This window comes from Convolutriloba macropyga, chromosome 5, assembly GCF_964194025.1.
Source record: "Convolutriloba macropyga chromosome 5, txConMacr16.3, whole genome shotgun sequence".
NCBI classification, from domain to species: Eukaryota; Metazoa; Xenacoelomorpha; order Acoela; family Convolutidae; genus Convolutriloba; species Convolutriloba macropyga.
Genome location: NC_134472.1, coordinates 32488356 through 32508200, shown reverse-complemented (window position 1 = coordinate 32508200; position 19845 = coordinate 32488356). Strand labels below are relative to the sequence as shown.

The 19845-nt window shown below is 34.0% G+C and overlaps 1 protein-coding gene across 3 annotated transcripts in view; it reads left to right on the top strand.

Moving 5' to 3' along the window:
• The first annotated feature begins 2373 nt into the window (after positions 1–2373).
• LOC142339336 (spliceosome associated factor 3, U4/U6 recycling protein-like) overlaps positions 2374–19845 on the top strand; it is a 56051-nt gene continuing 38579 nt past the window's right edge. The window contains exon 1 of one of the 3 annotated variants that reach the window (XM_075389313.1): positions 2374–4907. In XM_075389313.1, coding sequence (XP_075245428.1) covers positions 2386–4907 — 2522 coding nt within the window. In that variant the 5' untranslated portion in view covers positions 2374–2385. Of the gene's footprint in view, positions 4921–19845 lie in introns of all 3 variants that reach the window. The other 2 variants (XM_075389312.1, XM_075389314.1) reach the window with 2 other exon arrangements.

The following is a 19845-nucleotide window of genomic DNA, read 5'->3' as shown; positions in this document are numbered from 1 at the left end:
CGCGTGTGTTTAGTGCCGGCTTCAGCTTGCTGATGTATAGCTTGGATAATCATTAGTTTTTCTACCGTCGGACAGGCGTCCAGAATTTTCCATTCAATGTCATTCGTGGCGCCACGACATTCAACCAGATGTTGACCCACCTGTGTATCCTTCTTTTGATGTTCTCTTATCCTTGAGGTAACATGCCGGCTTGTTTGCCCAACATAACTGAATCCGCATCCATTACGTTTGATCTCATATACCACGTGGGATTTCAGTTCTCTGTGGAAATATGATTTCAGGGTGGGGTGGCATGATCTTAATTTCCGCGTTGTAAAAACCACTAGCAATTTGCATTATTTCTTCAATTTGTTTTTAATTTTTTTTGGTAAGTTTGCCTCTGTATTGTAGAAAAATAGTTGATTATCGTATGATCCAGTCTTGCTTTTTTGATGCTCTTTTCGTGTTGCTCTCAATTGGTCTTTACCGCTACTTATTATCTTTTCTAGAGTCTGGTTCACTATTTTTGAAGACCAATCGTCTGGATATATATGTTTGGTCCAGCGGGTTTTGTTCTTTTCAAGAGCCTGATCGAAGTATAGTGAACCATAATGTATGACATGCTCATAAATTACATATTAAACGCATAATTCAAAATTTTCACAAACAAATAGGGGAACAAAAAAAGATGGTTACTAATAGTAAACCGGATTTTTACAATATAGAGAAAGCGTCATATATATTGATGGGAATCATCATGGAATTTCATTTTGACGGGACACGTCAAGGAATGTTTGTTCATGACGTGATTCGTCAAGCAGGTAAACCTGTTATCTGTTAGTTTAACTAACAGGGACCCGTGCGCTAGAAAATAACTATGAGAAATCCCAAGGAGATTAACGAAAATGGATAAAATCAACTAAGATTAATTAACCATTGATAGGACTGAAACCAAAGAACATATTCAAAACTAAACCGTACAAACTCGAGCTGCCTCTCTTTAATTGCCTTACATCTCTTATCTTCACAAAACTTCTAATATTTAAAAGCAATAGATCTAATTTTGTATTAAACTGATTGTACATTTACATCTGCTCAATTAAATTCAAGTCTTAAACTTGGAAAATTTTCCTCAGTAACTCCGAGGTTTAAAGTGCTTAAGAATAACATCCAACCCAAACCGTAACCGTAGACAGTGGACGGACATTACAGAAGGACAACCAATTAGAGGTAGCATTAAAAACCCTATGAACCGTCCCTTGAATCACATTTTCCTAATGCTGAAGCTGCGCACAGCTGCGAAAATTGAGTACTATTACAGTGTCAGTTGGTTTTTGATACCAATGACAGGTGAGATTACTTTTGTTGCTCACATTTACGTTAATGTCAAGAAGAGCCAAATTCCCTTCCATTAGCTGTCAATAGTATCCAAAAATCGACCGATAACGGCATCATCCTTAATTTTCTTAGCTGTGCTCCGTTACAACATAAGAAAATGTGATTAATGGACTGGGCGTAGGATTTTTAATGCAACCAGTGACTGGCAATCCTTTGATGTAGATCTCAAGAAAATCTGGACTCAAAATCAGTAACCAACTGAGTGGTCATCCAGTATTGTAAATGAGACGTTGGATTAAATAGTCACGATGGAAAAGTTACAAAAAAACCCGCCAAAAAAGAACAGTATCAGAAAACATTTAAAATTTTTAACAAAAATGATCTTAAAACCATGTTTTTTGTTCAAAACAGAGGAAACATCACTCAATATGTTGCAAGTAGACTGAAAAAAAATTGATGTTCAAATCATTTTCACTAAAAGAAAACTAAGAACATGCTTGCCCACCCTGAAACCATCTTTTGATAAGAATCTGAAATCCCATGTGGTATAAGAAGTTACATGCAATGGATGCAGTTCCATCTATGTTGGCCAAACCAGCCGACATGTTACCTTTAGAATTTCGGAGCATCAAAAGAAGGGTTCTCCTGTTGGACAATACCTCGTTAAATGTTGTGGTACAGCGAATAAAATTGAATGGGAAATCCTAGATGCGTGTCGCGGGGTTGAAAACTAGTGACAATAGAAGCGATCTATATCCAAAAGCTGAAACCGCAATTATATACGCTCGACGAGTACCTGGGGCGGGAATTGACATTCAAAAAGAACCACGAATAGACCTTCGTTACGCTAGTTGATAGAAACTATACCGATTATTTTGTCCGCTTAAGTAATACCGCTTCAAATTTTACAATCACAGCTTCAGAATGAATCTATTTGATCATATGACCGTAATTTATGGCCATTTTTTGTAGCTCCGCTGTCATGTCAAAGATCATGATTCCATGAAAATCGTATTTTAAAGGATTAGTGATTGAACGGTTCAGTTGATTTTCAGATTGGCTTTCAAAATGTCCAATAACTACACTTCCAGTATGATCGCATCTCTAAAACAACTGACGGAAGATAGCGAAGATAAGCGAAATAACAACGATGATACGGCAGATTCCGATAGCTCCGATGAAGAGGTCTCTGATGCAGAGCAAATGAATGAGGAAGAACCAGGTGACAGTCCTCGATATTTAATAGCAAAAGCGCAAGCGGCTGTCGACGCAAATATTTATGATTATCAAGCCCACATAAATCTCATCAAATTATGCCAAGATTTTGAAAAGTGGGACAAGCTTAGAAGTGTTTTTGAGATAATGAGCAGTACTTTTCCGCTAACGGAAGAATTGTGGCTATCTTGGATAAACCAGGAAAGAACATTAAAGGAGATGACAGTTACTGAAATGTGTGACTTGTATGACAGGGCCACAACTGATTATCTAAACCCAAAAGTATGGATAAGCTACTGCAGCTATGTTGAAGATGAATGTGAACAGTTTTTTGGTGACAATTATTCAGACAAAGTTCTGACAGTATACGAAAGGGCTTTGATCGCAGTATCACTGGAACCAAACTTAAGTCCTCTAATATTTCTCAAATACCGAAGTTTCGAAAAGCGCAGTGCTGTTCTGGAGGACAATCGAGATTTAAACGACGATGAGAAATGCCGTGTCTTGAAAAATTACCAACGACAGCTCTCAATTCCCTTTTTTCAAATGGAAAATGTTTATAAAGAGTTCACTCAAGAATTCGGACAAGATGAAAATGTCCGGAAAAATTACGAGCGAGCGTTGAAAATTATGAAAAAAATTGAACCTATTCAACAGAAGCTAGATAAAGCTATTGATACGGAAGAATCTACGATGGACGTTTTTAGAGAATATCTGGAAGCTGAAATGACAATTGGTGACCCTTCACGTATTCGTTGCATTTTTGAACGTGCCATAATGTACAACGCTTTAGAACCCGATTTGTGGTCTAAATACATCCAGTATACATCTATGAAACTGAAAGATTATAAGCTTGCCGATAATCTTTGCAAACGCGCTGTAAGAAATGTACCATGGGTACCAGTAATATGGCAACATTACATCAATATTTGCGAGCGTCTGAACAAATCAGCCAGCGAAGTGAGGAAGACATTTTCCGAAGCTCAAACTTCTTTGTACGGAGAAGATTCATCAAATGTTTATTTAGCTTACTTGACGTTTCTCAGAAGACTCTATTTATCTTGTGATGAGGCATCGGCTAAGCAGCTAATGAAAACATTTAGAGATGTTTATCACAAGGCTTTTGAAAATTTGGCAATATTTCCTGATTCTCTTTTTGCTCTCAAAAACTTTGTCGCGCACGTCGAAGCAAAATATTTTAAAAACTTCGATGTCTTTAGAAAGTTATTTGATAAAGTTGTTATTGACGACAGTCTTGATAGCGATAAGTGGGTTGAATATTTGTCACTTGAAGAGAAATTTGGGACATCAGCTCATCTGCAGAAGTTGTATCAAAGAGCTTTCATGTATCCGCGAATGAGCGAGCCTGAAAAGCTAATTGAGAAATATCTGCTCCACGAAAGAGTCAATGGAAATTTGGCTTCGCTAGAAATTGCTATCTACAAAACTGAACTGTTCAGAAGTCAAGTCGAAAAGGTGAAGGAAGCTAATCGGATAAATGAGGAACGCCAAAATGAACCCAAACAGAAGTTTGAGAAGCCTTATAATGCTCTGAAGAGACCTCATGGAGAAGTGAAATCAAATAAGAGCGCTATCAAAACGGAGCAACCTGAAACAAAGAAGCAAAAGTTAGAGGGCAAAAATCCTTTCAAGAAGAACAAGGTCGGTTATACTCATGTTTCAGAAAATGTTTCTGCTAACGAGGATATAGATAAAGTAAAAGATACTCTCAATGTTTCCAGAACTCATTCAACGACTTCTCAGGCTAACAACAGTGAAATACTAAAAATACAGAAAGATATCCCAATTAGCAATGAAGAAAATGCGGACGTTTCAGTCTTCTTGAGCAATTTAGATTTCAAAACGACAGAAGATGACATCCGCGCTTTTTTAATGTCCTGTGGAGCAATTGTTGGTGTTTCACTTGCTAAAAATGCAGCTGGAAAATCGAAAGGTTTTGCAAACTGTATTTTCAAGACTCAGAATTCAGTTAAAGAAGCCTTGAAGTTGAATCGAGAACTACTTTGCGGTAGACCCGTGTTTGTCTCAAATTACAAGCCTTCGAAGAAGCTAGCTAAAAGTACTGATGATAGCTCAAGTTCCCAATCTGCTGAAAGCAAACTTGTGTACACGACTGGCCTCGAGCGCCATAAACTGTTTGTGAGTGAACTTTCCACTGAAACTTCGAGAGAAACCTTGAAGGAAATGTTCTCTAAGTACGGGGAATTGAAAGATGTTCGAATTGTGACATACAAAAATGGCAACTCAAAGGGCCTCGCATTTGTGGAGTTCGTGAGTGAAGATGATGCGGGCAAAGCTCTGGTTGCTCTTGACTCCAGTACGATTGATGGCAAGCAAATTAAAATAGCAATTAGGTTTGCAATGTTGGTCAGTTTTATTGCTTCTACTCTGATTTTAATTGCCATTTTAAATTCCCATGGTTTTAATATCCTACTTTTTTGCATGTAAGGCTAAATTTCTCTCTCATTCACGGTGTCCCTGGACTCAAGGGGCGGCAGTTGGCTATTAAAAAGTCAAATGAAAAGAGCGCCGGAATTGGTGCAACTTTTTTCACCTTAAATTTCAATAGTAGTTATGGTGATGTATAATAACCTATGATGACGTCATTTGAAGTCCCCTCAATGAACTTATTTACTCCCCACACCCGACTAAAGTAGGCGGCAATATACTTGAGCTCTCGCTAGTGGTTCGAGAGCAATTCTACCGACGTTAGCCGGTTATGTGTTTGAGTCTATTCTAGTTGCGGCCATCTTGTGATGAGTGCATCCATTATCTCGACCAAATGACGATAAGTTTTTCTGATACTCCCTCAGTTGTTAATTGTTCTGAAATGAAGTTTGTAGCAATTATATTGGTCCTGTGGTCATTTTCAAATGCGATTTGCTTGACTGATTTTTTTCTGACCCGTTTAATTTTTCGTCGCGAGACAAAAAGGTAAGGACCGTAGGGCATTAAGTGGTTGAGCAGCTCTTCGAGCTTTAGTCTCTAAGTATGTGATTCAACTAAACTGTTTTGAAGAGACAATTTTTTGGTTTAAAGGGCAGTTCATAATTTCAAAAGGTTGACCTACCTCCTAGGACACCTCCAAACACTTTTACCCATACCCCCCATTAACCGTGCGGTTTGGACCCCTCTGATCCAGCCCTCCACTCCCCCCTCGCATGATCCCTCACCAGGGCTATTGTCCCATAGCCCCAGCTGCTTACTATCGAAGCCAACCGCTCGCCGGTCGTTTGAGAGCATTTCGCTCAGTCATTCGTTTTTATTTGTGACCGCATTCCTTATTTTGATAGAGGCCTTTTTTTTGCAGATGAGCAAATGTTTAAGACGGCACTAGCCTTCTATTGTTTACTACAATATGTCAACTGGTTTATTTTTATTTTGAGTATTTTGCGGTCATTGAAACCTGATAAGATGATTAGTTCTTTATTTCGGATCTTAAGATGCGCATTATATGCTGATTGAGTGCACTTGGAGCAACAAATGATAGTAATTTTTCTAATGCTCATAATGTGCTATTTTCCTTTATTTTTGTCTTAAAAGTTTTTTTTGTTTTCACTTAATGGAATGTATGCGTTTTTCTCCACAGCTGTCTGTCTGGAACAGCAGTGCAGCCTTTTCTGCTTTTCATTTCTTTTTAAGGTCAATATTGTTTGTCGGACTTGTTTTAGCCGTCTGTGATTTTCAATCTGTTGTGATTGCGTCGCTTTGGTGACAAGTGTGTTAATTACTTAAGTCTAATAAGGAGTCATTGTTTTTATACTCCTACAGTTGCCACACTATTTTTTTCTGGCGAGAAACCGTATTCCTTTTTTCCCGAAAAAATTTTGAAGCTTCTGATGTCATTTCTCTTTCACGGACAATTTTAACCCCACTTTTTCTCTATAATATTCCTGAGCCTGATTCAATAATGTGACTTGTCGAGGGACTTTTACCTCTGGCTTCTTTAGCGTTCTGAGATCTAAATTTCTGTCGGAAATTAAGCCGCGAACCTAATTTGGGGCATTTAAATTCTGAAATTAATCGAAAATGAGCCTAAAAATTACGATTTTTATTTGTGAGGTATAGACCAATTGAAGTGGTCTAGAATTGGCACATCCCCTGTTTGTTGTCCGAGAGCAATTTGGCCGACTTAAATTAGTTTATTTAATTTTGCTAGCTCTCATTGTTCCGGTTGCCATCTCCAATTTGTCAATCGTCTTCAATTATTGCTTTGCTCTATAGATCCAGCAGGTTATTGTTTTAACTCGCTTCAACTGGAAAGTCCCTTCAAAAGATGAATGTAGTTCAATTTCTTGTAAAACAACTTGCTTGGATCTGCTCAAATATTTGAACCAGATCTGTGTCTTTCTGTTTCTGGTTATTTCGCTTTAATCAAATTTCTATTCTGGACATGCTTATTTTTTTACTTCTTAAATGGTCCATCTTGGGATGACAGCACTTTTTACCGAGATCAATTGGTTACATTTAGTCTGATGGGTGCCATCAGATCATGGGTGCTATCATCATTGTGCCATTTTCCCCTAAAAATATTGATACTAGTTAACCGACCGCCTGCTTCTGTCACCACAGTTGCGTTCACCCGCTGATGAAATTGTTTGATTGGTCTATAAGTTTTGTCCATGAGAATTTTTCTGCTTTTCGTTACCTGATATTGAACACTTCTTTAGTGTAGTTAGCTAAATATCATCTGATATTGTCAACTCACTAAGTGCATCCATAATCTTTACATAAGAATCAGCTTTTATTTTGACGCTCTGATTTGTGGCGAGTCGTTGCTGCCTAATTTTTGTTATTCTATATTTTTGTGATGTCTAAGGATCCTTGTTTGTCATCAATGCTATCTGTTTCTATCTGTTTATCAATTCTTAATGCTATCTTTATCTTGCCTGTTTTTTAATACTGCACATTAAACAACTCTTAATGACCTCTTTTTTTCCCTGTTTTTTCAATACTCCGCATTCAAAAAACGTTTTCGATGTGTTTTTCTGGTTTCTCAGTTAATTTTTGTTTACCAATTGCTGGATTTACGGTTAGTATTGTTTATTGAATGAAAGTTTTTCTCGTGTTCATCAACTGTGAGACTTCTACTATCAAAGGTTCAATTTTCTAACTGTTTCTGTTTGGTTGATTTTAGAATGACTTATGTCAGTTTGCTTTGATGTTGGTTAATTGGTCGTTTGCTTTTTTAAACAAAGTCTCCCACACCAACCGATAAATTTTGCTAAATAGATCTAAAAAATTAGCCAATGTCAAATTTTCTGGTCTGTAATATGGTTTTTTGGCTTTAATATTAGCTAAAATAATTTTCTTATTTTCATTTCTCTGGTTAGTGCGTGCATTATCTCGACAAAATAATGAAAATTTAATCTGACATTCTGTGAATTCTGGTGACTCATTGCTGCTTTGATTCTTTTGAAATCTTTGATATTTATTTTGATATTTTTGGTATCTTTGACATTTTTTTTCTGGACATATTTGGATGGCCTATCATCGTTGCCCTTTTTCTCAATATTGCACATTTAAACATTTCTTTTGATGTATGTAATGTTTTTCAATTAAATGAGATGTATTAAAATTGTTTATATATAAATAATTGGGCGAGTAGTGCCTGCAATATAAAGCAATTGACGCTATTTTCTGTATGTTCTTTGTCCTTGTTTAGCTTCTGTTGCGTTTTTTTTGCATTGATAGATTACAGAGACTGTACTCTAATTTAAAACTGTCTTTTGAGTTATTTTCACTATGTTCTATCTGTATAGTTCTGTATGTTCAAAATGACTAATGTATAGGGTTTGTAAACTGATAACTGTGTTCTGTTCCTGATGTTAGTAAATTGATCGCTTTCAACCGTTGATAAAATTGTTTGATCTTAACTTTATAAATGCCACATTTTCGTCACTCTTTTCTGTATGTGATATTGAACACTTTTTGGCATAGTTAGCTAAATATCATCCCATTTTAACTCTCTGAGTGCATGCATTATTTTAGCAAAAGAATAAACTTTTGTCTGACGCTCTCTGATTTGTGGTGAGTGGTTGCTCTAAACTTCTGCAGTGTCATGCTGTGTTTTATCTTGCATATTTTTTATCTTTCATCTTGCATATTTTTTCAATACTGTGCATTCAACAAAGTTTCCTGTTTTTTTCTCGGTTACTTATTGCTTACCATTTGATGGATAAACGTTCAGTGTTTTGTTTATAGAATGGAAACTCCTCGTGTTGATCAACTCGTGTTGAAATTTTTTAACTCAAAGGTAGACATTTTCTGTCGTTTGTGTTCTGTTGATCTCACAACGACCATTATGTAAATTTTCTTTGCTGCTGGTAAATTGATCTTTTGCTTTTTTCCCACCGCATTTGTGCGGACCACCAGATAAAACTAGCTAAATAGATATACAGTTTTTCGACGTCAAATGTTCTGATTTTTGGTCTGTGATGTTGAGAAGTTTTGTGCTCTTGTTTTTGATATTAGTTATTGAAATGGTATCTTATATCTTTTGTTTTTGTGATGAGTGCTTGCCTAACTTGACAAAATGATGAAAATTTATTCGGACGCTCTTTGAATTGTGGCGATTCGCTGCTGCTTTAATGCATTTAGAGTTTTTATGCTCGGTTTTTTGCTGTCCCCCTGTTTTTTTCTGGCGGTATACTTAATACTAATCAGTTGATCGTTGTCTTTTCCCCTCAGGTGCCCGTAACATCAAATGAAGTTGAAAAATGATTTAATAACTTTTTAATTTCATTTTCTCCTGCTCAGTTTAAATTTAATGTTAATTTTTCTTAATTTTGTTTAAGCTTAAAAGTTTTTTCAAGTGTTTCTTGTTAAATTTTCTGTAATTAATTTTGAGCTTCGTGTTCGATTTTCACAAAATTGTTTATTAGTAATTTTTGTAATGTTCTCTACTGCTTTTCATTTGTAAATCAGTGGTTTGATTGTAGACTAGTGCTTAGTTGATCAACTCTGAGGCGTTGTTTTCTTTTACACAAAGATCAAATTTTCTGTTGTTTCTTGTGTTTTGAAAATGACTAATGTATAGGGTTTGTAAACTGAAAACTGTGTTCTTGATGTTAGTAAATTAGTAGATTGATCGCTTTCAACCGCTGATAAAATTGTTTGATCTAAACTCTTTAAATGCCACATTTTCGCGTCTTTTCTGTACGTGATATTGAACAGTTTTTGGTATAGTTAGCTAAATGTCATCCCAGTTTTAACTCTCTGATTGCCTGCATTATATTAGCAAAAGAATGAACTTTTGTCTGACGTTCTGTGATTTGTGGTGAGTCGTTGCTGCTTAATTTTTGTCATGCTATATTTTTGTGATGTCTAAGGATTCTTGTTTTTCATTAAGCCATATGTTGCTATCTGTTTATCAATGCTTAATGCTATCTTCTGTCTTGCCTGTTTTTTCAATACTGCACATTAAACAACTCTTAATGCTATCTTTCCCTGTTTTTTCAATACTCCGCATTCAAATAATGTTTTCGATGTATTTTTCTGGTTTCTCAGTTAACTTTTGTTTACCAATTGCTAGATTTACGGTCAGTATTTTGTTGCTTATTGAATGAAAACTTTTCTCGTATTCATCAACCGTGAGACTTCTACTATCAAAGGTTCATTTTTCTAACTGTTTCTGTTTGGTTGATTTTAGAATCACTTATGTCAGTTTGCTTTGATGCTGGTTAATTAGTCGTTTGCTTTCACCAAAGTCTCGCACACCAACAGATAAATTTTGCTACATAGATCTATAAAATTAGCCAATGTCAAATGTTCTGAATTTTGGTCTGTTATATGATTTTTTGGCTTCAATATTAGTTAAAATAATTTTCTCAGTCTCATTTCTGATTAGTGCGTGCATTATCTCGACAAAATAAAGAAAATTTAATCTGACATTCTGTGAATTCTGGTGATTCATTGCTGCTTTGATTTTTTGAAATCTTTGATATTTATTTTTGATATTTTTGGTATCTTTGACATTTTTTTTCTGGATTTATTTGGATGGCCTATCATCGTTGCCCTTGTTTTCAATATTGCACATTTAAAAATGTCTTTGGATGTATGTAATGTTTTTCAATTAAATGGGATGTAATAAAATTATTTATATATAAATTGGCCGAGTAGTGCCTGCAATATAAAACGATTGGCGTCATTTTCTGTTTTTTCTTTTTCCTAGTATTGCTTCTGTTGCGCTTTTTGCATTGATAGATTAGAGAGACTGTACTCTCATTTTAAACTGTCTTTTGAGTTAATTTCTATGCTCTATCTCTTGCTGTTCCCCTGCTTTTATAATGTTTTCGTTTGGTGCTGTTTCATTTTTATTTTGCTTTGTATATCTGTTCCACGTGTTGATTGTTCGGAAAAATTAAGTTTCCTGGGACAAATTTTAAATTTTCGGACAATCAGTAAATTGTGCTATTAGTTTCTCCTCAATATTTTTTCAAGCTGCAAAGTTTTTGAAACGTTTCTTGTTAAATGTTCTGTAATTAAAACTGTGCTTCGTTTTTGCTTCATAAAATTTCGGTGTTGTAAAGTGATTTACTACTAATACCAGTGCTTAGTTGATCAACTGAGGCTTTGTTTTCTTTATTCCCAAAGGTCGATTTTTCTGTTGTTTCTTGTGTTTTCAAAACGACTAATGTATAGGGTTTGTAAACTGATAACTGTGTTCTGTTCTTGATGTTAGTAAATTGATCGCTTTCAACCGCTGATAAAATTGTTTCAGCTAAACTTTATAAATGCCACATTTTCGCTTCTTTTCTGTACGTTATATTGAACACTTTTTGGCATAGTTAGCTAAATGTCATCCCATTTTAACTCTCTGAGTGCATGCATTATTTTAGCAAAAGAATAAACTTTTGTCTGACGCTCTGTGATTTGTGGTGAGTGGTTGCTCTAAACTTTTGCAGTGTCATGCTGTGTTTTATCTTGCATATTTTGTATCTTTCATCTTGCATATTTTTTCAATACTGCGCATTCACCAAAGTTTCCTGTTTTTTTTCTCGGTTGCTTATTGCTTACCATTTGATGGATATACGTTCAGTGTTTTGTTTATAGAATGGAAACTCCTCGTGTTGATCAACTCGTGTTGACTTTTTTAAACTCAACGTTAGACATTTTCTGTTGTTTGTGTTCTGTTGATCTCACAACGACCATTATGTAAATTTTCTTTGCTGCTGGTAAATTGATCTTTTGCTTTTTTCCCACCGCATTTGTGCGGACCACCAGATAAAACTAGCTAAATAGATATACAGTTTTTCGACGTCAAATGTTCTGATTTTGAGTCCGATGTTGAGAAGTTTTTTGCTCTTGTTTTTGATAATAGTTATTGAAATGTTATCTTATATCTTTTTTTTTGTGATGAGTGCTTGCCTAACTTGACAAAATGATGAAAATTTGTTTGGACGCTCTTTGAATTGTGGCGATTCGCTGCTGCTTTAATGCATATAAAGTTTTTATGCTCGGTTTTTTGCTGTCCCCTTGTTTTTTTCTGGCGGTATACTTAATACTAATCAATTGATCGTTGTCTTTTCCCCTCAGGTGCCCGTAACATCAATTGAAGTTGAAAAATGATTTAATAACTTTTTAATTTCTTTTTCTTCTGCTCAGTTAAATTTTAATGTTAATTTTTCTTGATTTTGTTTAAGCTTTAAAGTTTTTTCAAATGTTTCTTGTTAAACTTTCTGTAATTAATTTTGTGCTTCGTGTTCGATTTTCACAAAATTGTTTGCTAGTGTTTTTTGTAATGTTCTCTACTGCTTTTGATTTGTAAATCAGTGTTTTGATCGTAGACTAGTGCTTAGTTGATCAACTCTGAGGCGTTGTTTTCTTTTACACAAAGATCAAATTGTCTGTTGTTTCTTGTGTTTTGAAAATGACTAATTCATAGGGTTTGTAAACTGAAAACTGTGTTCTAGATGTTAGTAAATTAGTAGATTGATCGCTTTCAACCGCTGATAAAATTGTTTGATCTAAAATTTTTAAATGCCACATTTTCGCGTCTTTTCTGTACGTGATATTGAACAGTTTTTGGTATAGTTAGCTAAATGTCATACCATTTTAACTCTCTGATTGCATGCATTATATTAGCAAAAGAATGAACTTTTGTCTGACGTTCTGTGATTTGTGGTGAGTCGTTGCTGCTTAATTTTTGTCATGCTATATTTTTGTGATGTCTAAGGATCCTTGTTTGTCATTAACGCTATATGTTGCTTTCTGTTTATCAATGCTTTATGCTATCTTCTGTCTTGCCTGTTTTTTCAAAACTGCACATTAAACAACTCTTAATGCTATCTTTCCCTGTTTTTCAATACTCCGCATTCAAAAATGTTTTTGATGTTTTTTTCTGGTTTCTCATTTAACTTTTGTTTACCAATTGCTGGATTTACGGTTAGTATTTTGTTGTTTATTGAATGAAAGCTTTTCTCGTGCTGATCAACCGTGAGACTTCTACTATCAAAGGTTCATTTTTCTAACAGTTTCTGTTTTGTTTGATTTTAGAATCACTTAAATCAGTTTGCTTTGATGCTGGTTAATTAGTCGTTTGCTCTCACCAAAGTCTCCCACACCAACAGATAAATTTTGCTACATAGATCTATAAAATTAGCCAATGTCAAATGTTCTGAATTTTGGTCTGTAATATGATTTTTTGGCTTCAATATTAGTTAAAATAATTTTCTCAGTCTCATTTCTCTGATTAGTGCGTGCATTATTTCGACAAAATAATGGAAATTTAATCTGACATTCTGTGAATTCTGGTGATTCATTGCTGCTTTGATTCTTTTGAAATCTTTGATATTTATTTTTTGATATTTTTGGTATCTTTGACATTTTTTTTCTGGATTTATTTGGATGGCCTATCATCGTTGCCCTTGTTTTCAATATTGCACATTTAAAAATGTCTTTCGATGTTTGTAATGTTTTTCAATTAAATGGGATGTATTAAAATTGTTTATATATAAATTGGCCGAGTAGTGCCTGCAATATAAAACGATTGGCATCATTTTCAGTTTTTTCTTTTTCCTAGTATTGCTTCTGTTGAATTTTTGCATTGATAGATTAGAGAGACTGTAATCTAATTTTAAACTGTCTTTTGAGTTAATTTCTATGTTCTATCTCTTGCTGTTCCCCTGCTTTTATAATGTTTTTGTTTGGTGCTGTTTCATTTTTGTTTTGCTTTGTATATCTGTTCCACGTGTTGATTGTTCGGAAAAATTAAGTTTCCTGGGACAAATTTAAAATTTTTGGACAATCGGCAAATTGTGCTATTAGTTTCTCCTCAATAATATTTTTTCAAGCTGCAAAGTTTTTGAAACGTTTCTTGTCAAATGTTCTGTAATTAAAACTGTGCTTCGTTTTTGCTTTTCATAAAATTTCGCTGTTGTAAAGTGGTTTACTACTAATACTAGTGCTTAGTTGATCAACTGAGGCTTTGTTTTCTTTATTCCCAAAGGTCGATTTTTTTGTTGTTTCGTGTGTTTTCAAAATGACTAATGTATAGGGTTTGTAAACTGAAAACTGTGTTCTTGATGTTAGTAAATTAATTAGTACATGGATCGCTTTCAACCGCTGATAATATTGATTGATCTGAACTTTATAAATGCCACATTTTCGCATCTTTTCTGTACGTGATATTGAACACTTTTTGTTTTAGGTAGCTAAATATTATCCCATTTTAACTCACTGAGTGCATGCATTATATTAGCAAAGAACTTTTTTTGCTCTTGTTTTTGATCATAGTTATTGAAATGTTATCTTATATCTTTTGTTTTTGTGATGAGTGCCTGCCTAACTTGACAAAATGATGAAAATTTGTTCGGACGCTCTTTGAATTGTGGCGATTCGCTGCTGCTTTAATGCATTTAGAGTTTTTATGCTCGGTTTTTTTCTGTCCCCTTGATTTTTTCTGGCGGTATACTTAATACTAATCAATTCATCGTTGTCTTTTCCCCTCAGGTGCCTGTAACATCAATTGAAGTTGAAAAATGATTTAATAACTTTTTAATTTCTTTTTCTTCTGCTCAGTTAAATTTTAATGTTAATTTTTCTTGATTTTGTTTAAGCTTCAGTGTTTTGATCGTAGACTAGTGCTTAGTTGATCAACTCTGAGGCGTTGTTTTCTTTTACACAAAGATCAAATTGTCTGTTGTTTCTTGTGTTTTGAAAATGACTAATTCATAGGGTTTGTAAACTGAAAACTGTGTTCTAGATGTTAGTAAATTAGTAGATTGATCGCTTTCAACCGCTGATAAAATTGTTTGTTCTAAAATTTTTAAATGCCACATTTTCGCGTCTTTTCTGTACGTGATATTGAACAGTTTTTTGGTATAGTTAGCTAAATGTCATCCCATTTTAACTCTCTGATTGCATGCATTATATTAGCAAAAGAATGAACTTTTGTCTGACGTTCTGTGATTGGTGAGTCGTTGCTTCTTAATTTTTGTCATGCTATATTTTTGTGATGTCTAAGGATCCTTGTTTGTCATTAACGCTATATGTTGCTATCTGTTTATCAATGCTTAATGCTATCTTGTCTTGCACATTAAACAACTCTTAATGCTATCTTTCCCTGTTTTTTCAATACTCCGCATTCAAAAAATGTTTTTGATGTATTTTTCTGGTTTCTCATTTAACTTTTGTTTACCAATTGCTGGATTTATGGTTAGTATTCTGTTGTTTATTGAATGAAACCTTTTCTCGTGTTCATCAACCGTGAGACTTCTACTATCAAAGGTTCATTTTTCTAAGTTTCTTTTTTGTTTGATTTTAGAATCACTTATGTCAGTTTGCTTTGATGCTGGTTAATTAGTCGTTTGCTTTCACCAAAGTCTCCCACACCAACAGATAAATTTTGCTACATAGATCTATAAAATTAGCCAATGTCAGATGTTCTGAATTTTGGTCTGTAATATGATTTTTTGGCTTCAATATTAGTTAAAATAATTTTCTCAGTCTCATTTCTCTTATTAGTGCGTGCATTATTTCGACAAAATAATGGAAATTTAATCTGAGATTCTGTGAATTCTGGTGATTCCTTGCTGCTTTGATTCTTTTGAAATCTTTGATATTTATTTTTTGATATTTTTGGTATCTTTGACATTTTTTTCTGGATTTATTTGGATGGCCTATCATCGTTGCCCTTGTTTTCAATTTTGCACATTTAAAAATGTCTTCCGATGTATGTAATGTTTTTCAATTAAATGGGATGTATTAAAATTGTTTATATATAAATTGGCCGAGTAGTGCCTGCAATATAAAACGATTGGCGTCATTTTCTGTTTTTTCTTTTTCCTAGTATTGCTTCTGTTGAATTTTTGCATTGATAGATTAGAGAGACTGTACTCTAATTTTAAACTGCCTTTTGAGTTAATTTCAATGTTCTATCTCTTGCTGTTCCCCTGCTTTTATAATGTTTTTGTTTGTTGCTGTTTCATTTTTGTTTTGCTTTGTATATCTGTTCCACGTGTTGATTGTTCGGAAAAATTAAGTTTGCTGGGACAAATTTTAAATTTTTGGACAATCGGTAAATTGTGCTATTAGTTTCTCCTCAATATTTTTTCAAGCTGCAAAGTTTTTGAAACGTTTCTTGTTAAATGTTCTGTAATTAAAACTGTGCTTCGTTTTTGCTTTTCATAAAATTTTGGTGTTGTAAAGTGGTTTACTACTAATTTTAGTGCTTAGTTGATCAACTGAGGCTGTGTTTTCTTTATTCCCAAAGGTAGATTTTTCTGTTGTTTCGTGTGTTTTCAAAATGACTAATGCATAGGGTTTGTAAACTAAAAACCGTGTTCCTAATGTTAGTAAATTGATCGCTTTCAACCGCTGATAAAATTGTTTGATCTAAACTTTATAAATGCCACATTTTCGCTTTTTTTCTGTACGTGATATTGAACCATTTTTGGTATAGGTAGCTAAATATTATCCCATTTTAACTCTCTGAGTGCATTGATTATATTAGCAAAAGAATGAACTTTTTTTCTGACGCTCTGTGAATTGTGGTGAGTGGTTGCTCTAATATTTGGAGGGTCATGCTGTGTTTTATCTTGCATATTTTTTTTCTTTCATCTTGCATATTTTTTCAATACTGCGCATTCAATAAAAAATTTCTCGATGTTTTTTCTCGGTTAGCTATTGCTTACCATTTGCTGGATTTACGTTCAGTGTTTTGTTTATAGAATGGAAACTCCTCGTGCTGAATTTTTTAAACTCAAAGATAGACATTTTCTGTTGTTTTTGTTCTGTTGAGTTTACAATGACCAATGTCTAATTTTTTGGTGTCGGTATCGTAAATTGATCATATGCTTCTTTTTCACCAGTTTCGCGCAGCAAAAGATAAAACTTGCAAAATAGATCTATAATTTTCCAACGTCAATTGTTTTAGTTTTTGGTCTGTGCTGTTTGAAAGTTTTTGGCGCGTTCGTTTTTGATCATAGATATTGAAATGTCATCTAATATGTTTTGATTCTGTGATGAGTGCAAGCATTCCTCGATAAAATGATGAACATTTATTCTGACGCTCTATGAATTGTGGTGATTCGCTGCTGCTTTGATGCATAATGTTTATGAGTTTTTATGCTCGGTTTTTGATATCCTAGTGTTTTTTGCGGTCTTTTTGGTGCTGATTATTTTATCGTTGTCTTTTTCACCACAGATGCCCGTAACATCAGATAAAGTTGGAAATGTGATCTAGTAACTTTTTAATGTCATATTCTTCTGCTCCGATATCTAAATGTTATCGGATGGTGCCATTTCTCTGAGTGCATGGCTTATCTCGACTAAATGATAGACAGCTGTTGTGACGTTCTTGGAATTGTGGTAAATGTTTCATTTTAACTTTTACGCTTTTTCTTGATTCATTTGGATACTGAACCTGAGTGCCCTTATCCTTGTTTGGAGCTTGTTTTTTTAGCTTTAGAAATTCAACAAACGTTTTCTAAGTTTTTATCTTATTTTTCAGTTGAAGGGATTGTTTTTCATTTGAGTCAAATAGTTTAGTAATTTTTTGTCTGGGAAACTTGTATAAGCCGGAATAGTGTTTTTCAGTTTTTGTTAAATGTCTGTAATTGTGCTTGTTGGAGTTGTCTTCTACCCTGATTGCCCTTTCTTTAATATTGTGAAGTGCCTTCTCATTTCGATATATGAGTCAGTGGTTTGATTTATGTGGTTTGATTCAGTGGATTGATTTGAGTTTTACTAATGTTAGAGTTGCGTCAACTTTACAATGAATAATAGGTACGATTCTTATTCTTGAAATGGTTTTCTTGATGCTAGTTAAATGATGGCTTATGAGTCGATATATGAGTCAGTGGTTTGATTTATGTGGTTTGATTCAGTGGATTGATTTGAGTTTTACTAATGTTAGAGTTGCGTCAACTTTACAATGAATAATAGGTACGATTTTTATTCTTGAAATGGTTTTCTTGATGCTAGTTAAATGATGGCTTGCTATTTTCACCACAGTTGTGCTCACTCGCAGATAATATTGTTTGATTGGTCTAATAACTTTCGCTATGCCAAATTTCTTTCTGCTTTGGTGCGTGATGTTTTCTAGTTTAGTATTTTGTTTAGTTAGCTAAATATCTGATGGTGTCACCTGTTGAGTGCATGAACCTTCTAAACAAGATGACAAACTGTTTTGTAATGCTGCTCTGATTCATGGCTGCTTAGTTCGTATGAAGTTTCATTCTTGATTTTTGCATGTTCAGCAAACGTTTCTTGTTGTATTTTTCTTCGTTTTCATATAAACTGGACGTTTTCAAACTATGTTCAACATAATTCCTTGATGGATAAGTTTCTGTAATTGATTGGTAAATGCTGCTTAGTTCTTTCGGAGTTTTGTTCTTGTTTTTTGCCTATTCAGCAAACTTTTCTTGTATTTTTCGTTTGCATGAAACGGGGATGTTTTAAAATTGTATTAAAAATAATTATTTGGTCGATAAGTGCCTGTATTAAACAAAGTTTGACACTTATTTATTGGTTTTCTGAAATTGCCTTCAAATTTAGTTTTGTGCTTTCTCTCGGCACTATTGTTGGTTGGTTTTGTCTACTATCCAGATTGCTGCTTTTATGGTGAAGTGCGTAAATGCTTTCGTTATAAAATTTTAATCTTTCCTTTACCAATTGTTTGATTTATTAATAATATTGTGTTATTCATGGTTGGAAGCTCTTAATGTGTTGATGAACTCTGAGACTTTAAGTTAATACACTGAAAGCTAGTTTTTTCGTTTTTTCTGCACTTCTGATTTTTAAAGTGACCAGTTTTTAATTGTTTTTTTTTTCAAATAAAACGATGTTTTTGATGCTGATTAATGGATCTTTTGCTTTTCAGCTAAGTTGCGCTCGCCAAAATTACACTTTTCAAATTGATTGTTAAACTAAAACAATGTCAAATATTCTGTTTGTTTTTGTCTGATGTTCAGCAAATTATCATTTGTCTCGTTTTTTTTTTCTAATATAGTTATTGAAATATCATCTAATAGTTTCCATTCTGTTCCGAGTGCATGCATTATGTCCCAAATTCGGACATTTTTTCTGACTCTCTGAGTTGTGTTTTGATGTCGGTGCTTTGATGCATTTTCAATCTTAATGCTTTGTTTTTTTCATGTCCTTTTATCTTTGTCTAGCGTGAAGTGCCATTTTTATCTGGGCTGCTTTCTTCCATGTTGGCACTTTTTGATGCGTTTGTCATATTTTTCTAAAGGGAGTATTTTAAATAATTGTATATAGTTTATCTTTAGGTGCCTGAAATGTAAATGTTTGCCCCAAAGTTCTGTTTTATTCACTCCTAGTATTCATTACATTTGAGTTTTTCTGGTGTTTACCCTGTTGATTGTTTGAAAATAAAGCATTATCTCAACGAATTGATGAAATTTTGTTCTAATGATTTCTAATTTGTAATTTTTCATCTCAGAGGTTTTTTACCTCTGAAAAACTATTTTTGTTGAGTGCTTTGTTGTTTATGGAAGCTCTTCTTCTGTTGATTAACTCGAGACTTTGTGTTTCTTGTACTCCAAGGTAGAATTTGTTCTGTTGTTTCTTTAGAACAGTGAGCAGTCTCTAGGTACATTTTTCGTAAGCCGGTATTTTTGATGCTATTTAATTGACCTTATGTATTTTTAACCACAGTTAAGCGCACGATCATATGAAACTTCTTTTGTAGACTTAAACTTCTAAAATAATTTTTTGATTATCCTGGTCGATTAGTGTTTGCTTTGTTCCCAGTACTCAATTTGAAATGGACCGGCTAGGTTTTTTTGTTCCTCAGTACGGTGTTTTGATTCTATTTAATCAACCCTC